Source organism: Protopterus annectens, chromosome 1.part0, assembly GCF_019279795.1.
Source record: "Protopterus annectens isolate FY-2018-M chromosome 1.part0, PAN1.0, whole genome shotgun sequence".
NCBI classification, from domain to species: Eukaryota; Metazoa; Chordata; order Ceratodontiformes; family Protopteridae; genus Protopterus; species Protopterus annectens.
In genome coordinates, this window is record NC_056725.1 from 1,774,793,690 (window position 1) to 1,774,805,849 (window position 12,160).

General features: G+C 42.9%; 1 protein-coding gene across 2 annotated transcripts in view; it reads left to right on the forward strand.

Moving 5' to 3' along the window:
* Positions 1-12,160, forward strand: part of RNASET2 (ribonuclease T2) — a 487,107-nt gene that overhangs the window by 116,509 nt on the left and 358,438 nt on the right. Inside the window, exon 3 of one of the 2 annotated variants that reach the window (XM_044069453.1) lies at positions 4,600-4,657. The exons of the other annotated variant lie outside the window; for it this stretch is intronic. Within the exon in view, the coding sequence (XP_043925388.1) occupies positions 4,600-4,657 (58 nt within the window). The remainder of the gene's footprint in view (positions 1-4,599; positions 4,658-12,160) is intronic. 2 annotated transcript variants of the gene reach the window in all.

Consider the following 12,160-nt stretch of genomic DNA (forward strand, 5'->3'; position numbering starts at 1 on the left):
TGTTTTATTTGGTGTAAAAGCAGAAGAGGTTTTTAAAGAAAATGGAGGATAAGGCAAAATCTATGCAGACGGTCAAGGATTTTTTTACAGATTCAACCCCCTCGTTTCAGCAGAAATTGACCAACCAAAAACTGGTCCTTTCTAGCTTCTGACAGACCACAGAGGGGCAAATACAGACGGCCAAGGGGCAGAGGTCAGTCACAAGACTCTTACCAGCCTCGACAATAGGGTGCCACAACCCAAAAAGGAGGAGAAGACTGGTCTCAAACTATCAGAAGACAAACACAATGACTTACCCCTCAGACTGCCAAGCAAATCCCTGTTGGCAGCTCCCTTGGGAGGAAAACTAGCACTTTTTGCAGACAACTGGCACATCATCACAAAAGACAAATGGGTCCTAAATATTGTATCTCAAGGATACAGATTCCACTTTCACACTTTACCATGGATAAAAGGAATGCCAAACCTGCCACCAAATCAATGGGCAGAGGATCAAAAACAAATTACAGCTCTCATGGACATGAGAGCTATTCAAAAGGTACCACTACAGGAGCAAGGACAAGGATTTTGCTCAAGACTCTTAATAGTTCCCCGAAAGGACAAAGCCGGGAGACCCATTCTGGACCTCTCAATTCTAAACACATATCTGGAAGTACCCAAATTCAAGATGCTAACACTACAGAACTTCTTCCCATGCTGGGCAAGAAGGCTTGGCTGGTAACGCTGGACCTCAAGGAGGCATACCTGCATGTCCCTATCAGACAAAATTGCAGAAGATGCCTCTGATTTATAGCAGGTTCAACCCATTACCAATTCTCTGCACTGCCCTTTGGCTTATCTATTGCACCCAGGGTCTTCACAAAATGTCTTGCACCAGTAATTGCATACTGCAGACAAAGAGGAATTCAAATATATCCATACCTGGACGACTGCCTTATTCAAGCAGAAAGCAAGGACATTCTTTTACAGCATCTGGTGTTTGTCAAAAACCTATTAAGTTTCCTCGGGTACACAGTAAACGAAAAGAAGTCAAAACTAGTGCCCTCACAAGACATAATATTCCTGGGTGCCAGCTTAAATACAATGGCCCAGATGGCTTATCTCACGTCAGACAAGCAAGGACAACTGACTCAATACTTCAAAATGATGGCAACAAAGACCCAACTCACTGCAAGAAAAATTCTGCAGGCCTTGGGATTCATGGCATCTTGCATACTACTAATTCCATATACCAAACTGCATATGAGGAAATTACAATGGTACCTGAAAAGCGTATGGACTCAACACAGCCACAGCTTGGAAACAATAATATCACTCATTCCCTGCCTTCAACAGGAGTTTCTATGGTGGGCTCAGGCATGTCACCTCAACAAGGGTCAGCCTTTTACCTTACCCACAGCCAGGCAAACTATAACAACAGATGCATCGGATTATGCCTGGGAAGCGCACATGGCAGGACAGTGTATTCAGGGCAAATGGTCTGCAGATCAAAGGCGTCTACATATCAATCAAAAAGAGATGCTAACTGTACAAAATGCCCTAACAGCTTTCAAGGATCTCCTACATCCAGGACAATTCCTAATAAAGATGGACAACACCACAGTCATGTGGTACATAAACAAGCAAGGGGGCACACATTCCTACCCCCTATGCAGGCAAGCAATGACCTTCTGGCACACAGCACTGACCTACCAAGTTCAACTACAACCACAATTCCTGCCAGGAAAGAAAAACACATTGGCAGACGATCTAAGCAGAAACATCATAGATCCTCACGAGTGGAAACTAGATCCACAAGTATTCGCAATGATAACTCAAAAATGGGGGAGCCCAGACATAGATCTGTTTGCTTCCCCCCAAAACTACCAACTACGGAAATTTTGCACAAGGCCATACCACACACTAGCTTGGAAAGTCGACGCCCTCTCATTCAATTGGAAAACATTAACAGCGTATGCCTTTCCCCCACTGCCTCTTCTGGCAAAGGTGCTGCTGAAAACCAGATTAGAGAGGCCACAAATGATACTCATTGCCCCAGACTGGCCACGCCAACACTGGTATGTAATACTAAGGAACATGGCTCAAGGCCCACCATGGATTTTACCTCAAATTCCTCACCTGCTCACTCAGCAAAACAATCAGATTCTACACAGCCAGCTCAAGACTTTAAATCTGGCTGCATGGCAAATTACCTAAACAACCAGTCAACACTTCTCTCTAAAGCTGTGATGGATGTCATTCTGGAGGCCAGGAGGCCCAGCACCAGGAAAGCCTATCCAGACAAATGGAAAAGATTCTGCGCCTGGAACCAGGCTAAAGGCCAAAATCCCCTTGTCCCAAATATTCCTCAGATTCTACAATATTTAACTGAGATGTTGCACAAAGGACTTTCCTTTTCATCTATTAAGATCCACGCTTCAGCTATTTCAGCTCAATACAACATGGATCCTCCTATATTTTCACATCCATTACTAAGACAGTACCTCAGAGGGGCTAAGAACATAAGACCGCCTTGGAGAGCACCAACACCAACTTGGGATCTCAACTTTGTTTTGGAAAAACTTACACTACCATTCTTTGAACCAGCTTTTACAGCTGATCTGCAGTTTCTATCATGGAAAACTGCCCTGCTGCTAGCAATAACTTCAGCACGAAGTGTCTCAGAGCTACAGGCCTAATGGCAGTGGAGCCTTTCATAATTTTTCATCAAGACAGAGTCTCTTTACGAACTAACCCTTCCTTTATGCCAAAGGTGGTATCCAGTGTGGCCCTAAACCAAACCATTCATTTGCCCACCTTTTATCCAAACCCCCAGAACAAAGGGGAAAGGCTTCTACACTCTTGGGCATTCACAGGCAATTATGTTACTACTTGGATAAAACTAAGGCTTTCAGAAAATCTGACCAGCTCTTTGTATCCTATGCTGCAGGATCACAAGGAAAGGCCATCTCAAAACAGACCATTTCAAAATGGATAGGACATTGTATCCGTTTCTGCTACACACACCATGGGAAACCTGTACCTGGTAACATTAGGCCCCATTCCACCAGGGCTACAGCAACATCAGCAGCCTTTCTCCGAGGGGTACCAACCAAGGATATTTTGGAGGCTGCAACTTGGAGTTCAGTGCACACCTTCACCAAGCACTATCACTTATCTCTATACTCTAAAACCAGAGCTGGCTTTGCCACTGCAGTTCTGCAGGGCCTACTAGCTTCTCCAAACCCTGTTTAGTTCCACCGCCCATCCTTATCTTTGGGATTCAACCCAAGTGTGATGACTGCAGCAGTGTAACACGATGAACATAGTACAGTTTTGTACCTACCATAAATGTAGATGTTAGAGTGTTCACACTGCTGCAGTCCAGGTTACCCTCCCTCCATCCCCTCTGACCTAGCTGAACTTTTCTATACCTTTCTATCCTGTACAACCTTTGTGGTGTATTTGCTTGTAACTGAAGGTATTCCTTTTATTCCTTTTATATATTTTATTAGCAATATGTATTGCCTACCTACTTGGGGGCACCTGACATCTGGGGCAAGAAAAACTGAAGAAAATGACGTTGGATGCCTCTTATATACCCCTGGTGCACTGACGTCAGGGAAGAAGTGACAGCAACCGACGCCGGACCAAGACTTTGGAACTCTGGCCGACTGCGGGACTGCCTGACGGCAGGATAACCCAAGTGTGATGACTGCAGCATTGTGAACACTCGAACATCTACATTTATGGTAGGTACAAAACTGTACTTTATTTGTATGTACTGCAAGATCATTGCCACAGCCTGATGACTTTTCTCCCGGAAAACCATTGGCTCGCATTCATATTGAGTTTTGTAGAAAGACGTTATCTGAGTGCATTTAGACACAATGGTTGCCATATATTGTGCTTAGAAAAGAGTTTCTTCATTAGTTTAGCTAAATTATAAAGAATTGGATACACATCTAAACGTCTTCAAGTTTATTGCACTGCGTCCTCCAGTGCATTAATATTTACTAAGCTGACAGTCTTCTCTCTCTAGAGTTTTATAACCATCATCTAGTGTGGCAGTTTAGCAGAGAGGGTCAAAGTTGTGAGTTGCTATCAAGCTTCTCCTGTATCACTTGGTTTGTTCTCCTCAGTCTCCACTTGCAGTCTATGAGAAATTTGAGTATTTCGGTTAACCAGACAGTGTTTCAGGATTACCCCTTAACCAGACAGTGTTTCAGAATTGCCCCTTGAAAGTGGCAATGGAATCTAGTTCCTTGATTAAGACATGTATAAAAATAGCCAGTGACAGGGGACGAAGCTGTTGGAAGACTGTGAAGTCGTCTTTGGTGGATGATTCCCACAAATGCTTATTTTCTCAAGTCACTCCGCGTTTAGCACTTAATAATTACTGTTCAAACAGCATGTTGAACAGGATTTCCATTTGCCAGTAACCAGTTGCTCCTCTTGTTGTCCTAGCAGGTCATGCAGTCTCTTGTCTGTATTTCATGGAATGTTATGAATTCATCTTTCTGTGGCTTTGTATTCTTTTACTGTTTTTTTTTTTCTTATTTTATTACATTATTGTTTTTGTTGGTGGTGCATACAGTGACCCAAGATTTTTTTTTTCAGGATTTCTGATTGGACAAAAGTTGTTTTGACTCACCACTGGCCAGTGACAGCATGCATGGTAATTTTTTTAATATGACTCTTAAAATAGCTCTTTTAATGAATAGTTATAAAGTTTTGAAGTCAGCTTTACAAAGTAATGATTTATGTGAAATTTTCGATAGGATATCACACTTGTATTATTTAAAATAAACTAAATGCAAGATTATTTCACTGTAATATATCCAGAATTGTCATCCATTGCAGTGCTAACCTGGAGGTTGTGCATGTGGACTGAATGGAGAAACTCTGCTGTCAACACGGAGACTGAGAGTTGAGGTTATTTTGGCAGGAGCCTGACTTTTGTTGAATGATGGCATGATTCTTTGAACAGCAGTGAATATGCAGACGTGACAGTGTTGTGCCCTCTGCACAGCACATTATATTGAGGGGGGGTGGGGGTAGGGTCTTATGTTAGTGGTGAAAAAATGACATCCACAGTGTAATGTTGCTGTCCTGCAGTGGATCTTTCACTTCTGTCCTTCTTGAATAGAATGGCTGGCTGAAATGTTCATTTTTTTTCTGTAGTGAAGTACCCAGTTAATAATGGTTCACATCAGAGTACTAGATAGCACTCCTGTGAGAATAAACACGAGTCCTCAGCAGAGGCCTTCAAGGTCAGAAAACTGTCATAAAGTCACTTTAGCAAAGTCATGGGTAATATTCCAGAGGCCTTCCATAACACTGACTTGTTCACTGTTTTTGCTGTCTGTATATGAATATCAGTAGTCTTCAAAATAGTTTGCCATTCTCCTTGTTGGTAACGTCTCCTTTTTCATTCCTGTGCTGGATTAGTTGTTGCATTACTTTTTGCTACTTTATGAATATAATAATCTGCTTGGCTGTCACTCTTCTGCTAAAGTATTTGCATATAAAATGTTTTCTGTTTTCTCTCGAGCTCCACTCCCCATTTCATCATCACCCCTTTCCATTTTGATGTATAACCTTCTGCTTGAGTTATGTATGTGAGTCTTAACAGTGAGAATTTGAAGTACCACTTCCAGATAACCATAAACCACTTTTTCTATGTGGAGAATCGAGTTATCCCACACAACACTAGTTCTCTTTCTCAAGTAAATTCTTTCAGCTCCTTAGTTGCCATCCACAACTTCTCCTCTGGTTACATCTGTCATGTATATGACTGAAAGGACTAAAAACATTTTCCACTCCAACATATTTTTGTGAATCTTCTGGAGAAGACACCTGCATGTTCAGCCTCATGTTGCACTTCGTGTGACTCGGTAGTAGTTTGGGAAAGCAGACAGTAGAATCTCAAATGTCCATTGCTGTCAGATCAAGCAAAATGTTGCATATGTTGCTGTAAAAGTGATGCATCACATCACTTCTCTGCGGAAAGAATATTATTTCTATTTCTTTTAATTGACAGCCTGCTAGGGATAGGATTCAGATATATACAGATTTTGTTAGACTGAAAACTGAGAGAAATGTATGGGTTGATTTGAGCTGAATAGTAGAAAATGTAATGCCCAAATGACTGGAAAACAGTACTGGTAACTTCTTGCAGTAAAAGAAAATATTTCTAAAACAATTTGAAGTATCTTGGCAGAGAGATTTCAGAATTACATGAAATGACCTCCAGCAACAGAATTTACTTAGTTGCTGACTGCAGGAACATGTACACTTGCATAACTTTACTACTGCACGAGGGCTTTTTTTTGAGGGGTGGCACTCATTATTCCAGTAATGAAAAAATAATCCATTCTCAAGGTAAGTACTTGTGATTTGTACTTCTGATGTAATGACATCTCAGTAAAGATATGTTCCAGTCCAGTGCTGCATTCTGTAGTCTGAACAGAAGTTAAATATCCTCCCATGGAAACTGATATATTCCTAGAGTCATAGGTGTTTACTAGGATAACGACCACAAGGGCCTTTTTAAGCCTAGCCATGCATCCCGAATCTTTGACAAGATGTTCTTCTGGTTTCACTGTTGCAGTCATTACACTTGGGTTATCCTGCTGGCAGGCTACCCTCAGTCGAACTGAATTCCAAAGTCTAGGTCCGGCGTCGGTTGCTGTTGCCTCTTCCCTGACGTCAGAGCACCAGGGGTATAAAAGATGCAGCCATTTTATTCAGTCTTTCTTGCCGTGCGGTGCCTGAAGCATAAGCAGTTCGCAAGTGCCGGTCAGCAGACTCCTGAGATTTTCGTGTTCGAATTTCAGATCCAAAGTCTTCTTCAAAAGCTAAGTACCCCATTGGGGAAACTTTTTTCTTGCTCCAGACCGATATCAGAAACAGTTAGTAATTGTATTTCTTGTGGGAAGCAAATACTTCATAAAGATTTTCATTCTTACTGTATTCCTTGCCTAGGCCCTGAGCACGACATTGCTAGTTGTCGGTTTTGTGCTAGATTTAACCAACGCACTATTAAGCGTCGGTACGATTTTGCATTACACTATTTTGGCAGAAGGTTTAATTATACAATGTCGTCGGAAGCCATCCGACTACTGGAATTCACAAGAAATGCAAAGAAAAGGACAAGCATCCGAGGTCCAAAACCGACGACGAGACGACTTCTAAGCCAGTCACCGGTTCTCAGTGATGCACCTTTGCAGCCCCTGACTCCCACTACTTTAGACCCGCAGGCCGCTACAGACTCCCACGTGGAGTCGACTAGGCCGCTGGAAGATCAAAGTATTGGACCTTCGGAGACTATTCCCTCAGATGGGTCCAGAGCCGCTGAGCAGGCATCTGCTTCTGAGGGTGTTTTCAGACCTACTCAATTATACATTAAAACGACTTCATAGGTTCATAGGTTCATAGATTAGTACTAAGCTAACTGCCCTTGCGAGCCATTTTAAGCTAACTGCCCTTGCGAGCCATTTTAAGCCTAGCAAATTATCCCTTGTGAGACTCAAACTCTGCACCTTGTGTTTGGAAGGCAAACACCTTAACCATTAGGCCACCCTCCCATATTCAGCTTCAAAGGCAAAGACTAAAGCACCTTTAAAGACAAAGAAACAAGTCCAACAGCCTCATGGACAGGCCTCCATGCCCAAAAAACAGATGCTGAAAATGGCCGAAGACCTAATTACTTTGATCAGGGGTTCCCATCCCCCTCCTGATAAAAGGCCTAGGCAAGAGACAGATTATGAATCTTCAGATCGGGTTTCCATTTCATCTGATTCCTCTTCTGATCAGGAATACAATTCCTCCCAATGAGGATTCTGATGCTGAAGAATCTATCCCTTCAGCCTCTCCTCCTGAGGATTACTCTTTTGGGGAAACCTTGCATACCATGAGGGAACACTTTCACTGGGAGAATCAAGATTTTTCAGAATCTAAGGAAAGGCTCAGAGACTTCCTTTTACTTCCACAACACAGGCCCCTAGCTATTCCACCTGTGTTAGACCTTGTAGATGATGTATTTTCAGAGTCCAGTTTGACCCCTGGCTCCTTACCTCCAGCTCCTGTTAAGCCGAACAGATACTACAGGGTTCCTGACTCTCATAAATTCCTTTTCAAAAACCCTGCTGCTGACCCAGAAACAATCTCTCAGGGTCCTAAAGGGGTCAAGGCTTCCGCTGCAAAAAACCCTACCCCCTCAAACAGGGATTCTAGGGCATTGGACAGATGGGGAAAAAAGATTTACACTTCTGCAACCTTGGCTATAAGAGCTTCAAATTGTCAGTTTCATATGCTCAAATATCAGCAATATAGTATGTCACTGCTTAAACAGAAAATGTTGATAAATTCTGAATGTGCAGAAAACAAAGATATGCAGGATTTATTGCATGCAGCTGAACAAGTTGGAAAGCATATTTTGCAATGTGGTTTTGATTCTTTGTAGGCCTCCTGCAGGGCCGCTGTTACGGGTTCTGTCATCAGGAGGCATGCTTGGTTAAAGGAACAAAATCTGCCCGATCATGTCGAAGCAAAATTATTAGATGCTCCATTATAGCATGATACTTTGTTTGGTGTTAAAGCAGAAGAGGTGTTAAAGAAAATGGAGGACAAAGCTAAATCTATGCAAACGGTTAAGGATTTCTTACAGGTACAGCCACCTAGACACTGGCCTACAAAGAATTGGTCCTTTCCAGTGTCAGACAGATCACAAAGGGGCAGATAGAGATGCCCAAGAGGCAGATCCAAGCCCCAAGGTTCGTACAGGTCTAAACAATGGGGTGCTTCTACCTCCAAAAGTGGAGAAGACAAATCACAGCCATACAGGAAACAGTCCCAATGACTTCCCCCTGCCTGCACTAAGCGCTTATCTTCTGGCAGCACCTTTAGGGGGAAAACTAGCACTTTTTTTTTCTCAAAATTGGCATATAATAACCCAGGATAAATGGGTCCTAGACATAGTGTCACAAGGCTACAAGTTTAACTTCCATACCCTGCCAAGGACAAACGGTTGGCCAGACCTGCCAAAACATCAATGGGCAGAGGCACAAAAACAAGTCTCATCCCTCATGGACATGAGGGCCATTCAGCAAGTACAAGAGCAGGGACAAGGATTTTATTCAAGACTTGTCTTGGTCCTAAGAAAGGACAAGACCTGGAGACCAATACTGGACCTATCTATTCGAAGCACATTTCTGGATATACCAGAATTCAAAATGTTGAGACTACAGCAATTCTGCCCATGCTGTTCAAGAAGGCTTAGCTAGTGACTTTAGACCTAAAAGAGGCATACGTGAATGTCCCAATCAGACCAACATGCAGAAGATACCTCATATTCAAAGCTGGCTCAGTGCACTGCCAAATCTCTGCACTGCCCTTTCGCTTATCTACTGCACCCAGGGTCTTCACAAAGTGCATGGCACCAGTAATTGCATTCTGCAGACAAAGAGGAATACAAATATGTCCTTACCTGGACGACTGCCTCATTCAAGCAGAGAACAAGGACATTCTACTACAGCATCTGGCATTTGTAAAGAGATTTCTAACAGGCCTAGGGTACACAGTCAACGAAAAGAAATCAAAACTAGTACCCTCTCAAGAGATAATATTCCTGGGTGCAAGCTTAAATACAACTGCCCAGATGGCTTATCTCACACCAGACAAAGACAACTGACTACTATTTCAAGGAAATGGCAACAAAGGCCCAGTTATCTGCAAGAAAAATTCTGCAGGCTTTGGGCTTCATGGCATCCTGCATTCATGGCATCCTGCATTCTACTAATTCCATATGCCAGACTGCATATGATGAAACTTCAATGGTACCTAAAAAGTGTTTGGACTCAAACATTGCCACAGTCTGCAAACAATAATTACCCTCATTCCCTGCCTGCAACAGGAGTTTCGATGTCGGGCGAAGGTTTGTCACCAGAACAACGGGCAGCCATTCACTTAACCCCCAGCCAGGCAAACATTAACAACGGATGAATCAGATTATGCCTGGGGGGCCCACATGGCAGGAGGGTGTATTCAAGGCACATGGTCCGCAAACCAAATGTATCTACATATCAATCAAAGAGATGCTAGCTGTTCAGAATGCCCTGACAGCCTTCAAGGACCTACTTCATCTGGGACAACTACTGATAAAGACAGACAACACCACGGTCATGTGGTATATAAACAAGCAGGGAGGCACTCATTCCTACCCCCTTTGCAGACTAGCCATGACTTTGTGGGACACAGCATTGACTCACCAAGTACATCTGCAGGCACAATTCCTGCCAGGAAAGATAAATACTCTGGCAGACGAACTAAGCAGAAACCTCATGGATCCCCACGAATGGAAATTGGATCCACAAGTCTTCAGCATGATGATAAGGAAATGGGGATGCCCAGAGATAGATCTATTTGCCTCTCTTCACAACTACCAACTAAAAAGATTCTGCATGAAGACTTATCACAGACAAGCATGGAAAGTGGACGCCCTATCTTTCAGCTGGAAAAACTTAGCAGTATATGCCTTTCCTCCACTCCCTCTCCTCCCCGGGGTGCTCCTAAAGGTCAGACAGGAGAAGCCAAAGATGATACTGATTGCCCCAGACTGGCCCCGCTAGTACTGGTATCCAATTCTAAGGAACTTGTTTCAATGCCCGGCTTGGACCTTGCCTCAAATACCTTATCTACTATCCCAACAAGACAATCAGATCCTGCACAGCCAGCTAAAGACCTTAAATCTGGCAGCATGGCGGATAATGTAGTCCTACAAAATGCGCCTCTCACTAAAGCTGCGATGGATGTCATTGTGGAGGCCAGAAGGCCTAGTACCAGACAATCTTACGCTGGAAAATGGAAGAGGTTCTGGGCTTGGAACCAGGCACAAGGAATTGACACAACTGTACCAAATATTCCTCAGATTTTGCAATACTTAACTGAGATGCTAGGCAAAGGCCTATCCTTTTCATCAATTAAAATTCATGTCTCTGCCATTTCGGCTCATTACGATACAGAGCCACCAATCTTTTCTCATCCTTTAAGGCAGTACCTCAGAGGAGCCAAAAACTTAAGGCCTCCGAGAAGATCACCAATTCCTGCATGGGACCTCAATTATGTCTTGGAAAAACTCACCCTGCCTCCTTTTGAGCCAGCCGCTACAGCTGATATAAAGTTTTTATCTTGGAAAACAGCTCTGCTCCTAGCAATAACTTCTGCAAGACGAGTCTCAGAGCTACAGGCACTCATGGCTGTGGAACCTTTTATCATTTTTTATCCAGACAGGCTTTCTCTGAGGACAAACCCGACATTCATGCCTAAGGTAGTCTCCAGTGTGGCCCTTAGCCAAGCTATTCATCTGCCTACTTTCTATCCAAACCCACAGAATAAGGGGGAGAGAATTCTGCATTCTTTGGACATACACAGACAATTACGCTTCTACTTGAACAGAACCAAAACTTTCAGAAAGATGGAGCAGCTACTAGTGGCATATGCTGCAGGATCACAAGGGAAGGCTATTTCAAAGCAGACTATTTCTAAATGGATAGGCCACTGCATTTGGTTCTGCTATTCACAACATGGCAAGCCAGTGCCTAAGGGCATTAGGCCACATTCAGCCAGAGCAGCAGCCACTTCAGCAGCCTTCCTCAGGGGAGTACCAACCAAAGACATTTTAGAGGCTGCTACCTGGAGTTCAGTGCACACCTTTACAAAGCACTATAATTTACCACTCTACTCTAAATCCAGGGCAGGCTTTGCCACTGCAGTTCTGCAGGGACTCATAGCCGCTCCTAATACTATATTAGCTCCAGCCTCCCAACCATAGCTTTGGGATTCAACCCAAGTGTAATGACTGCAACAGTGAAACACGAAGAACATAGTACAGTTGTGTACACTTACATAAATGTAGATGTTCGAGTGTATTCACTGTTGCATTCCAGGTTACCCACCCACCATCCCCCATTTCTTTGCTGGAACTTATCTGCACTTCTCTAATCTATACAACCTATGTGGTGTATTTGTTTGTAGATGAAGGTGTATATATATATGTATGTATATGTATATATAAATATATATATATATATATATATATATATATATATATATATATATATATATATATATAGGTGCATGCTTGTTTTATTGGCATATCTTTTTAGCCTATCCTTTTGGG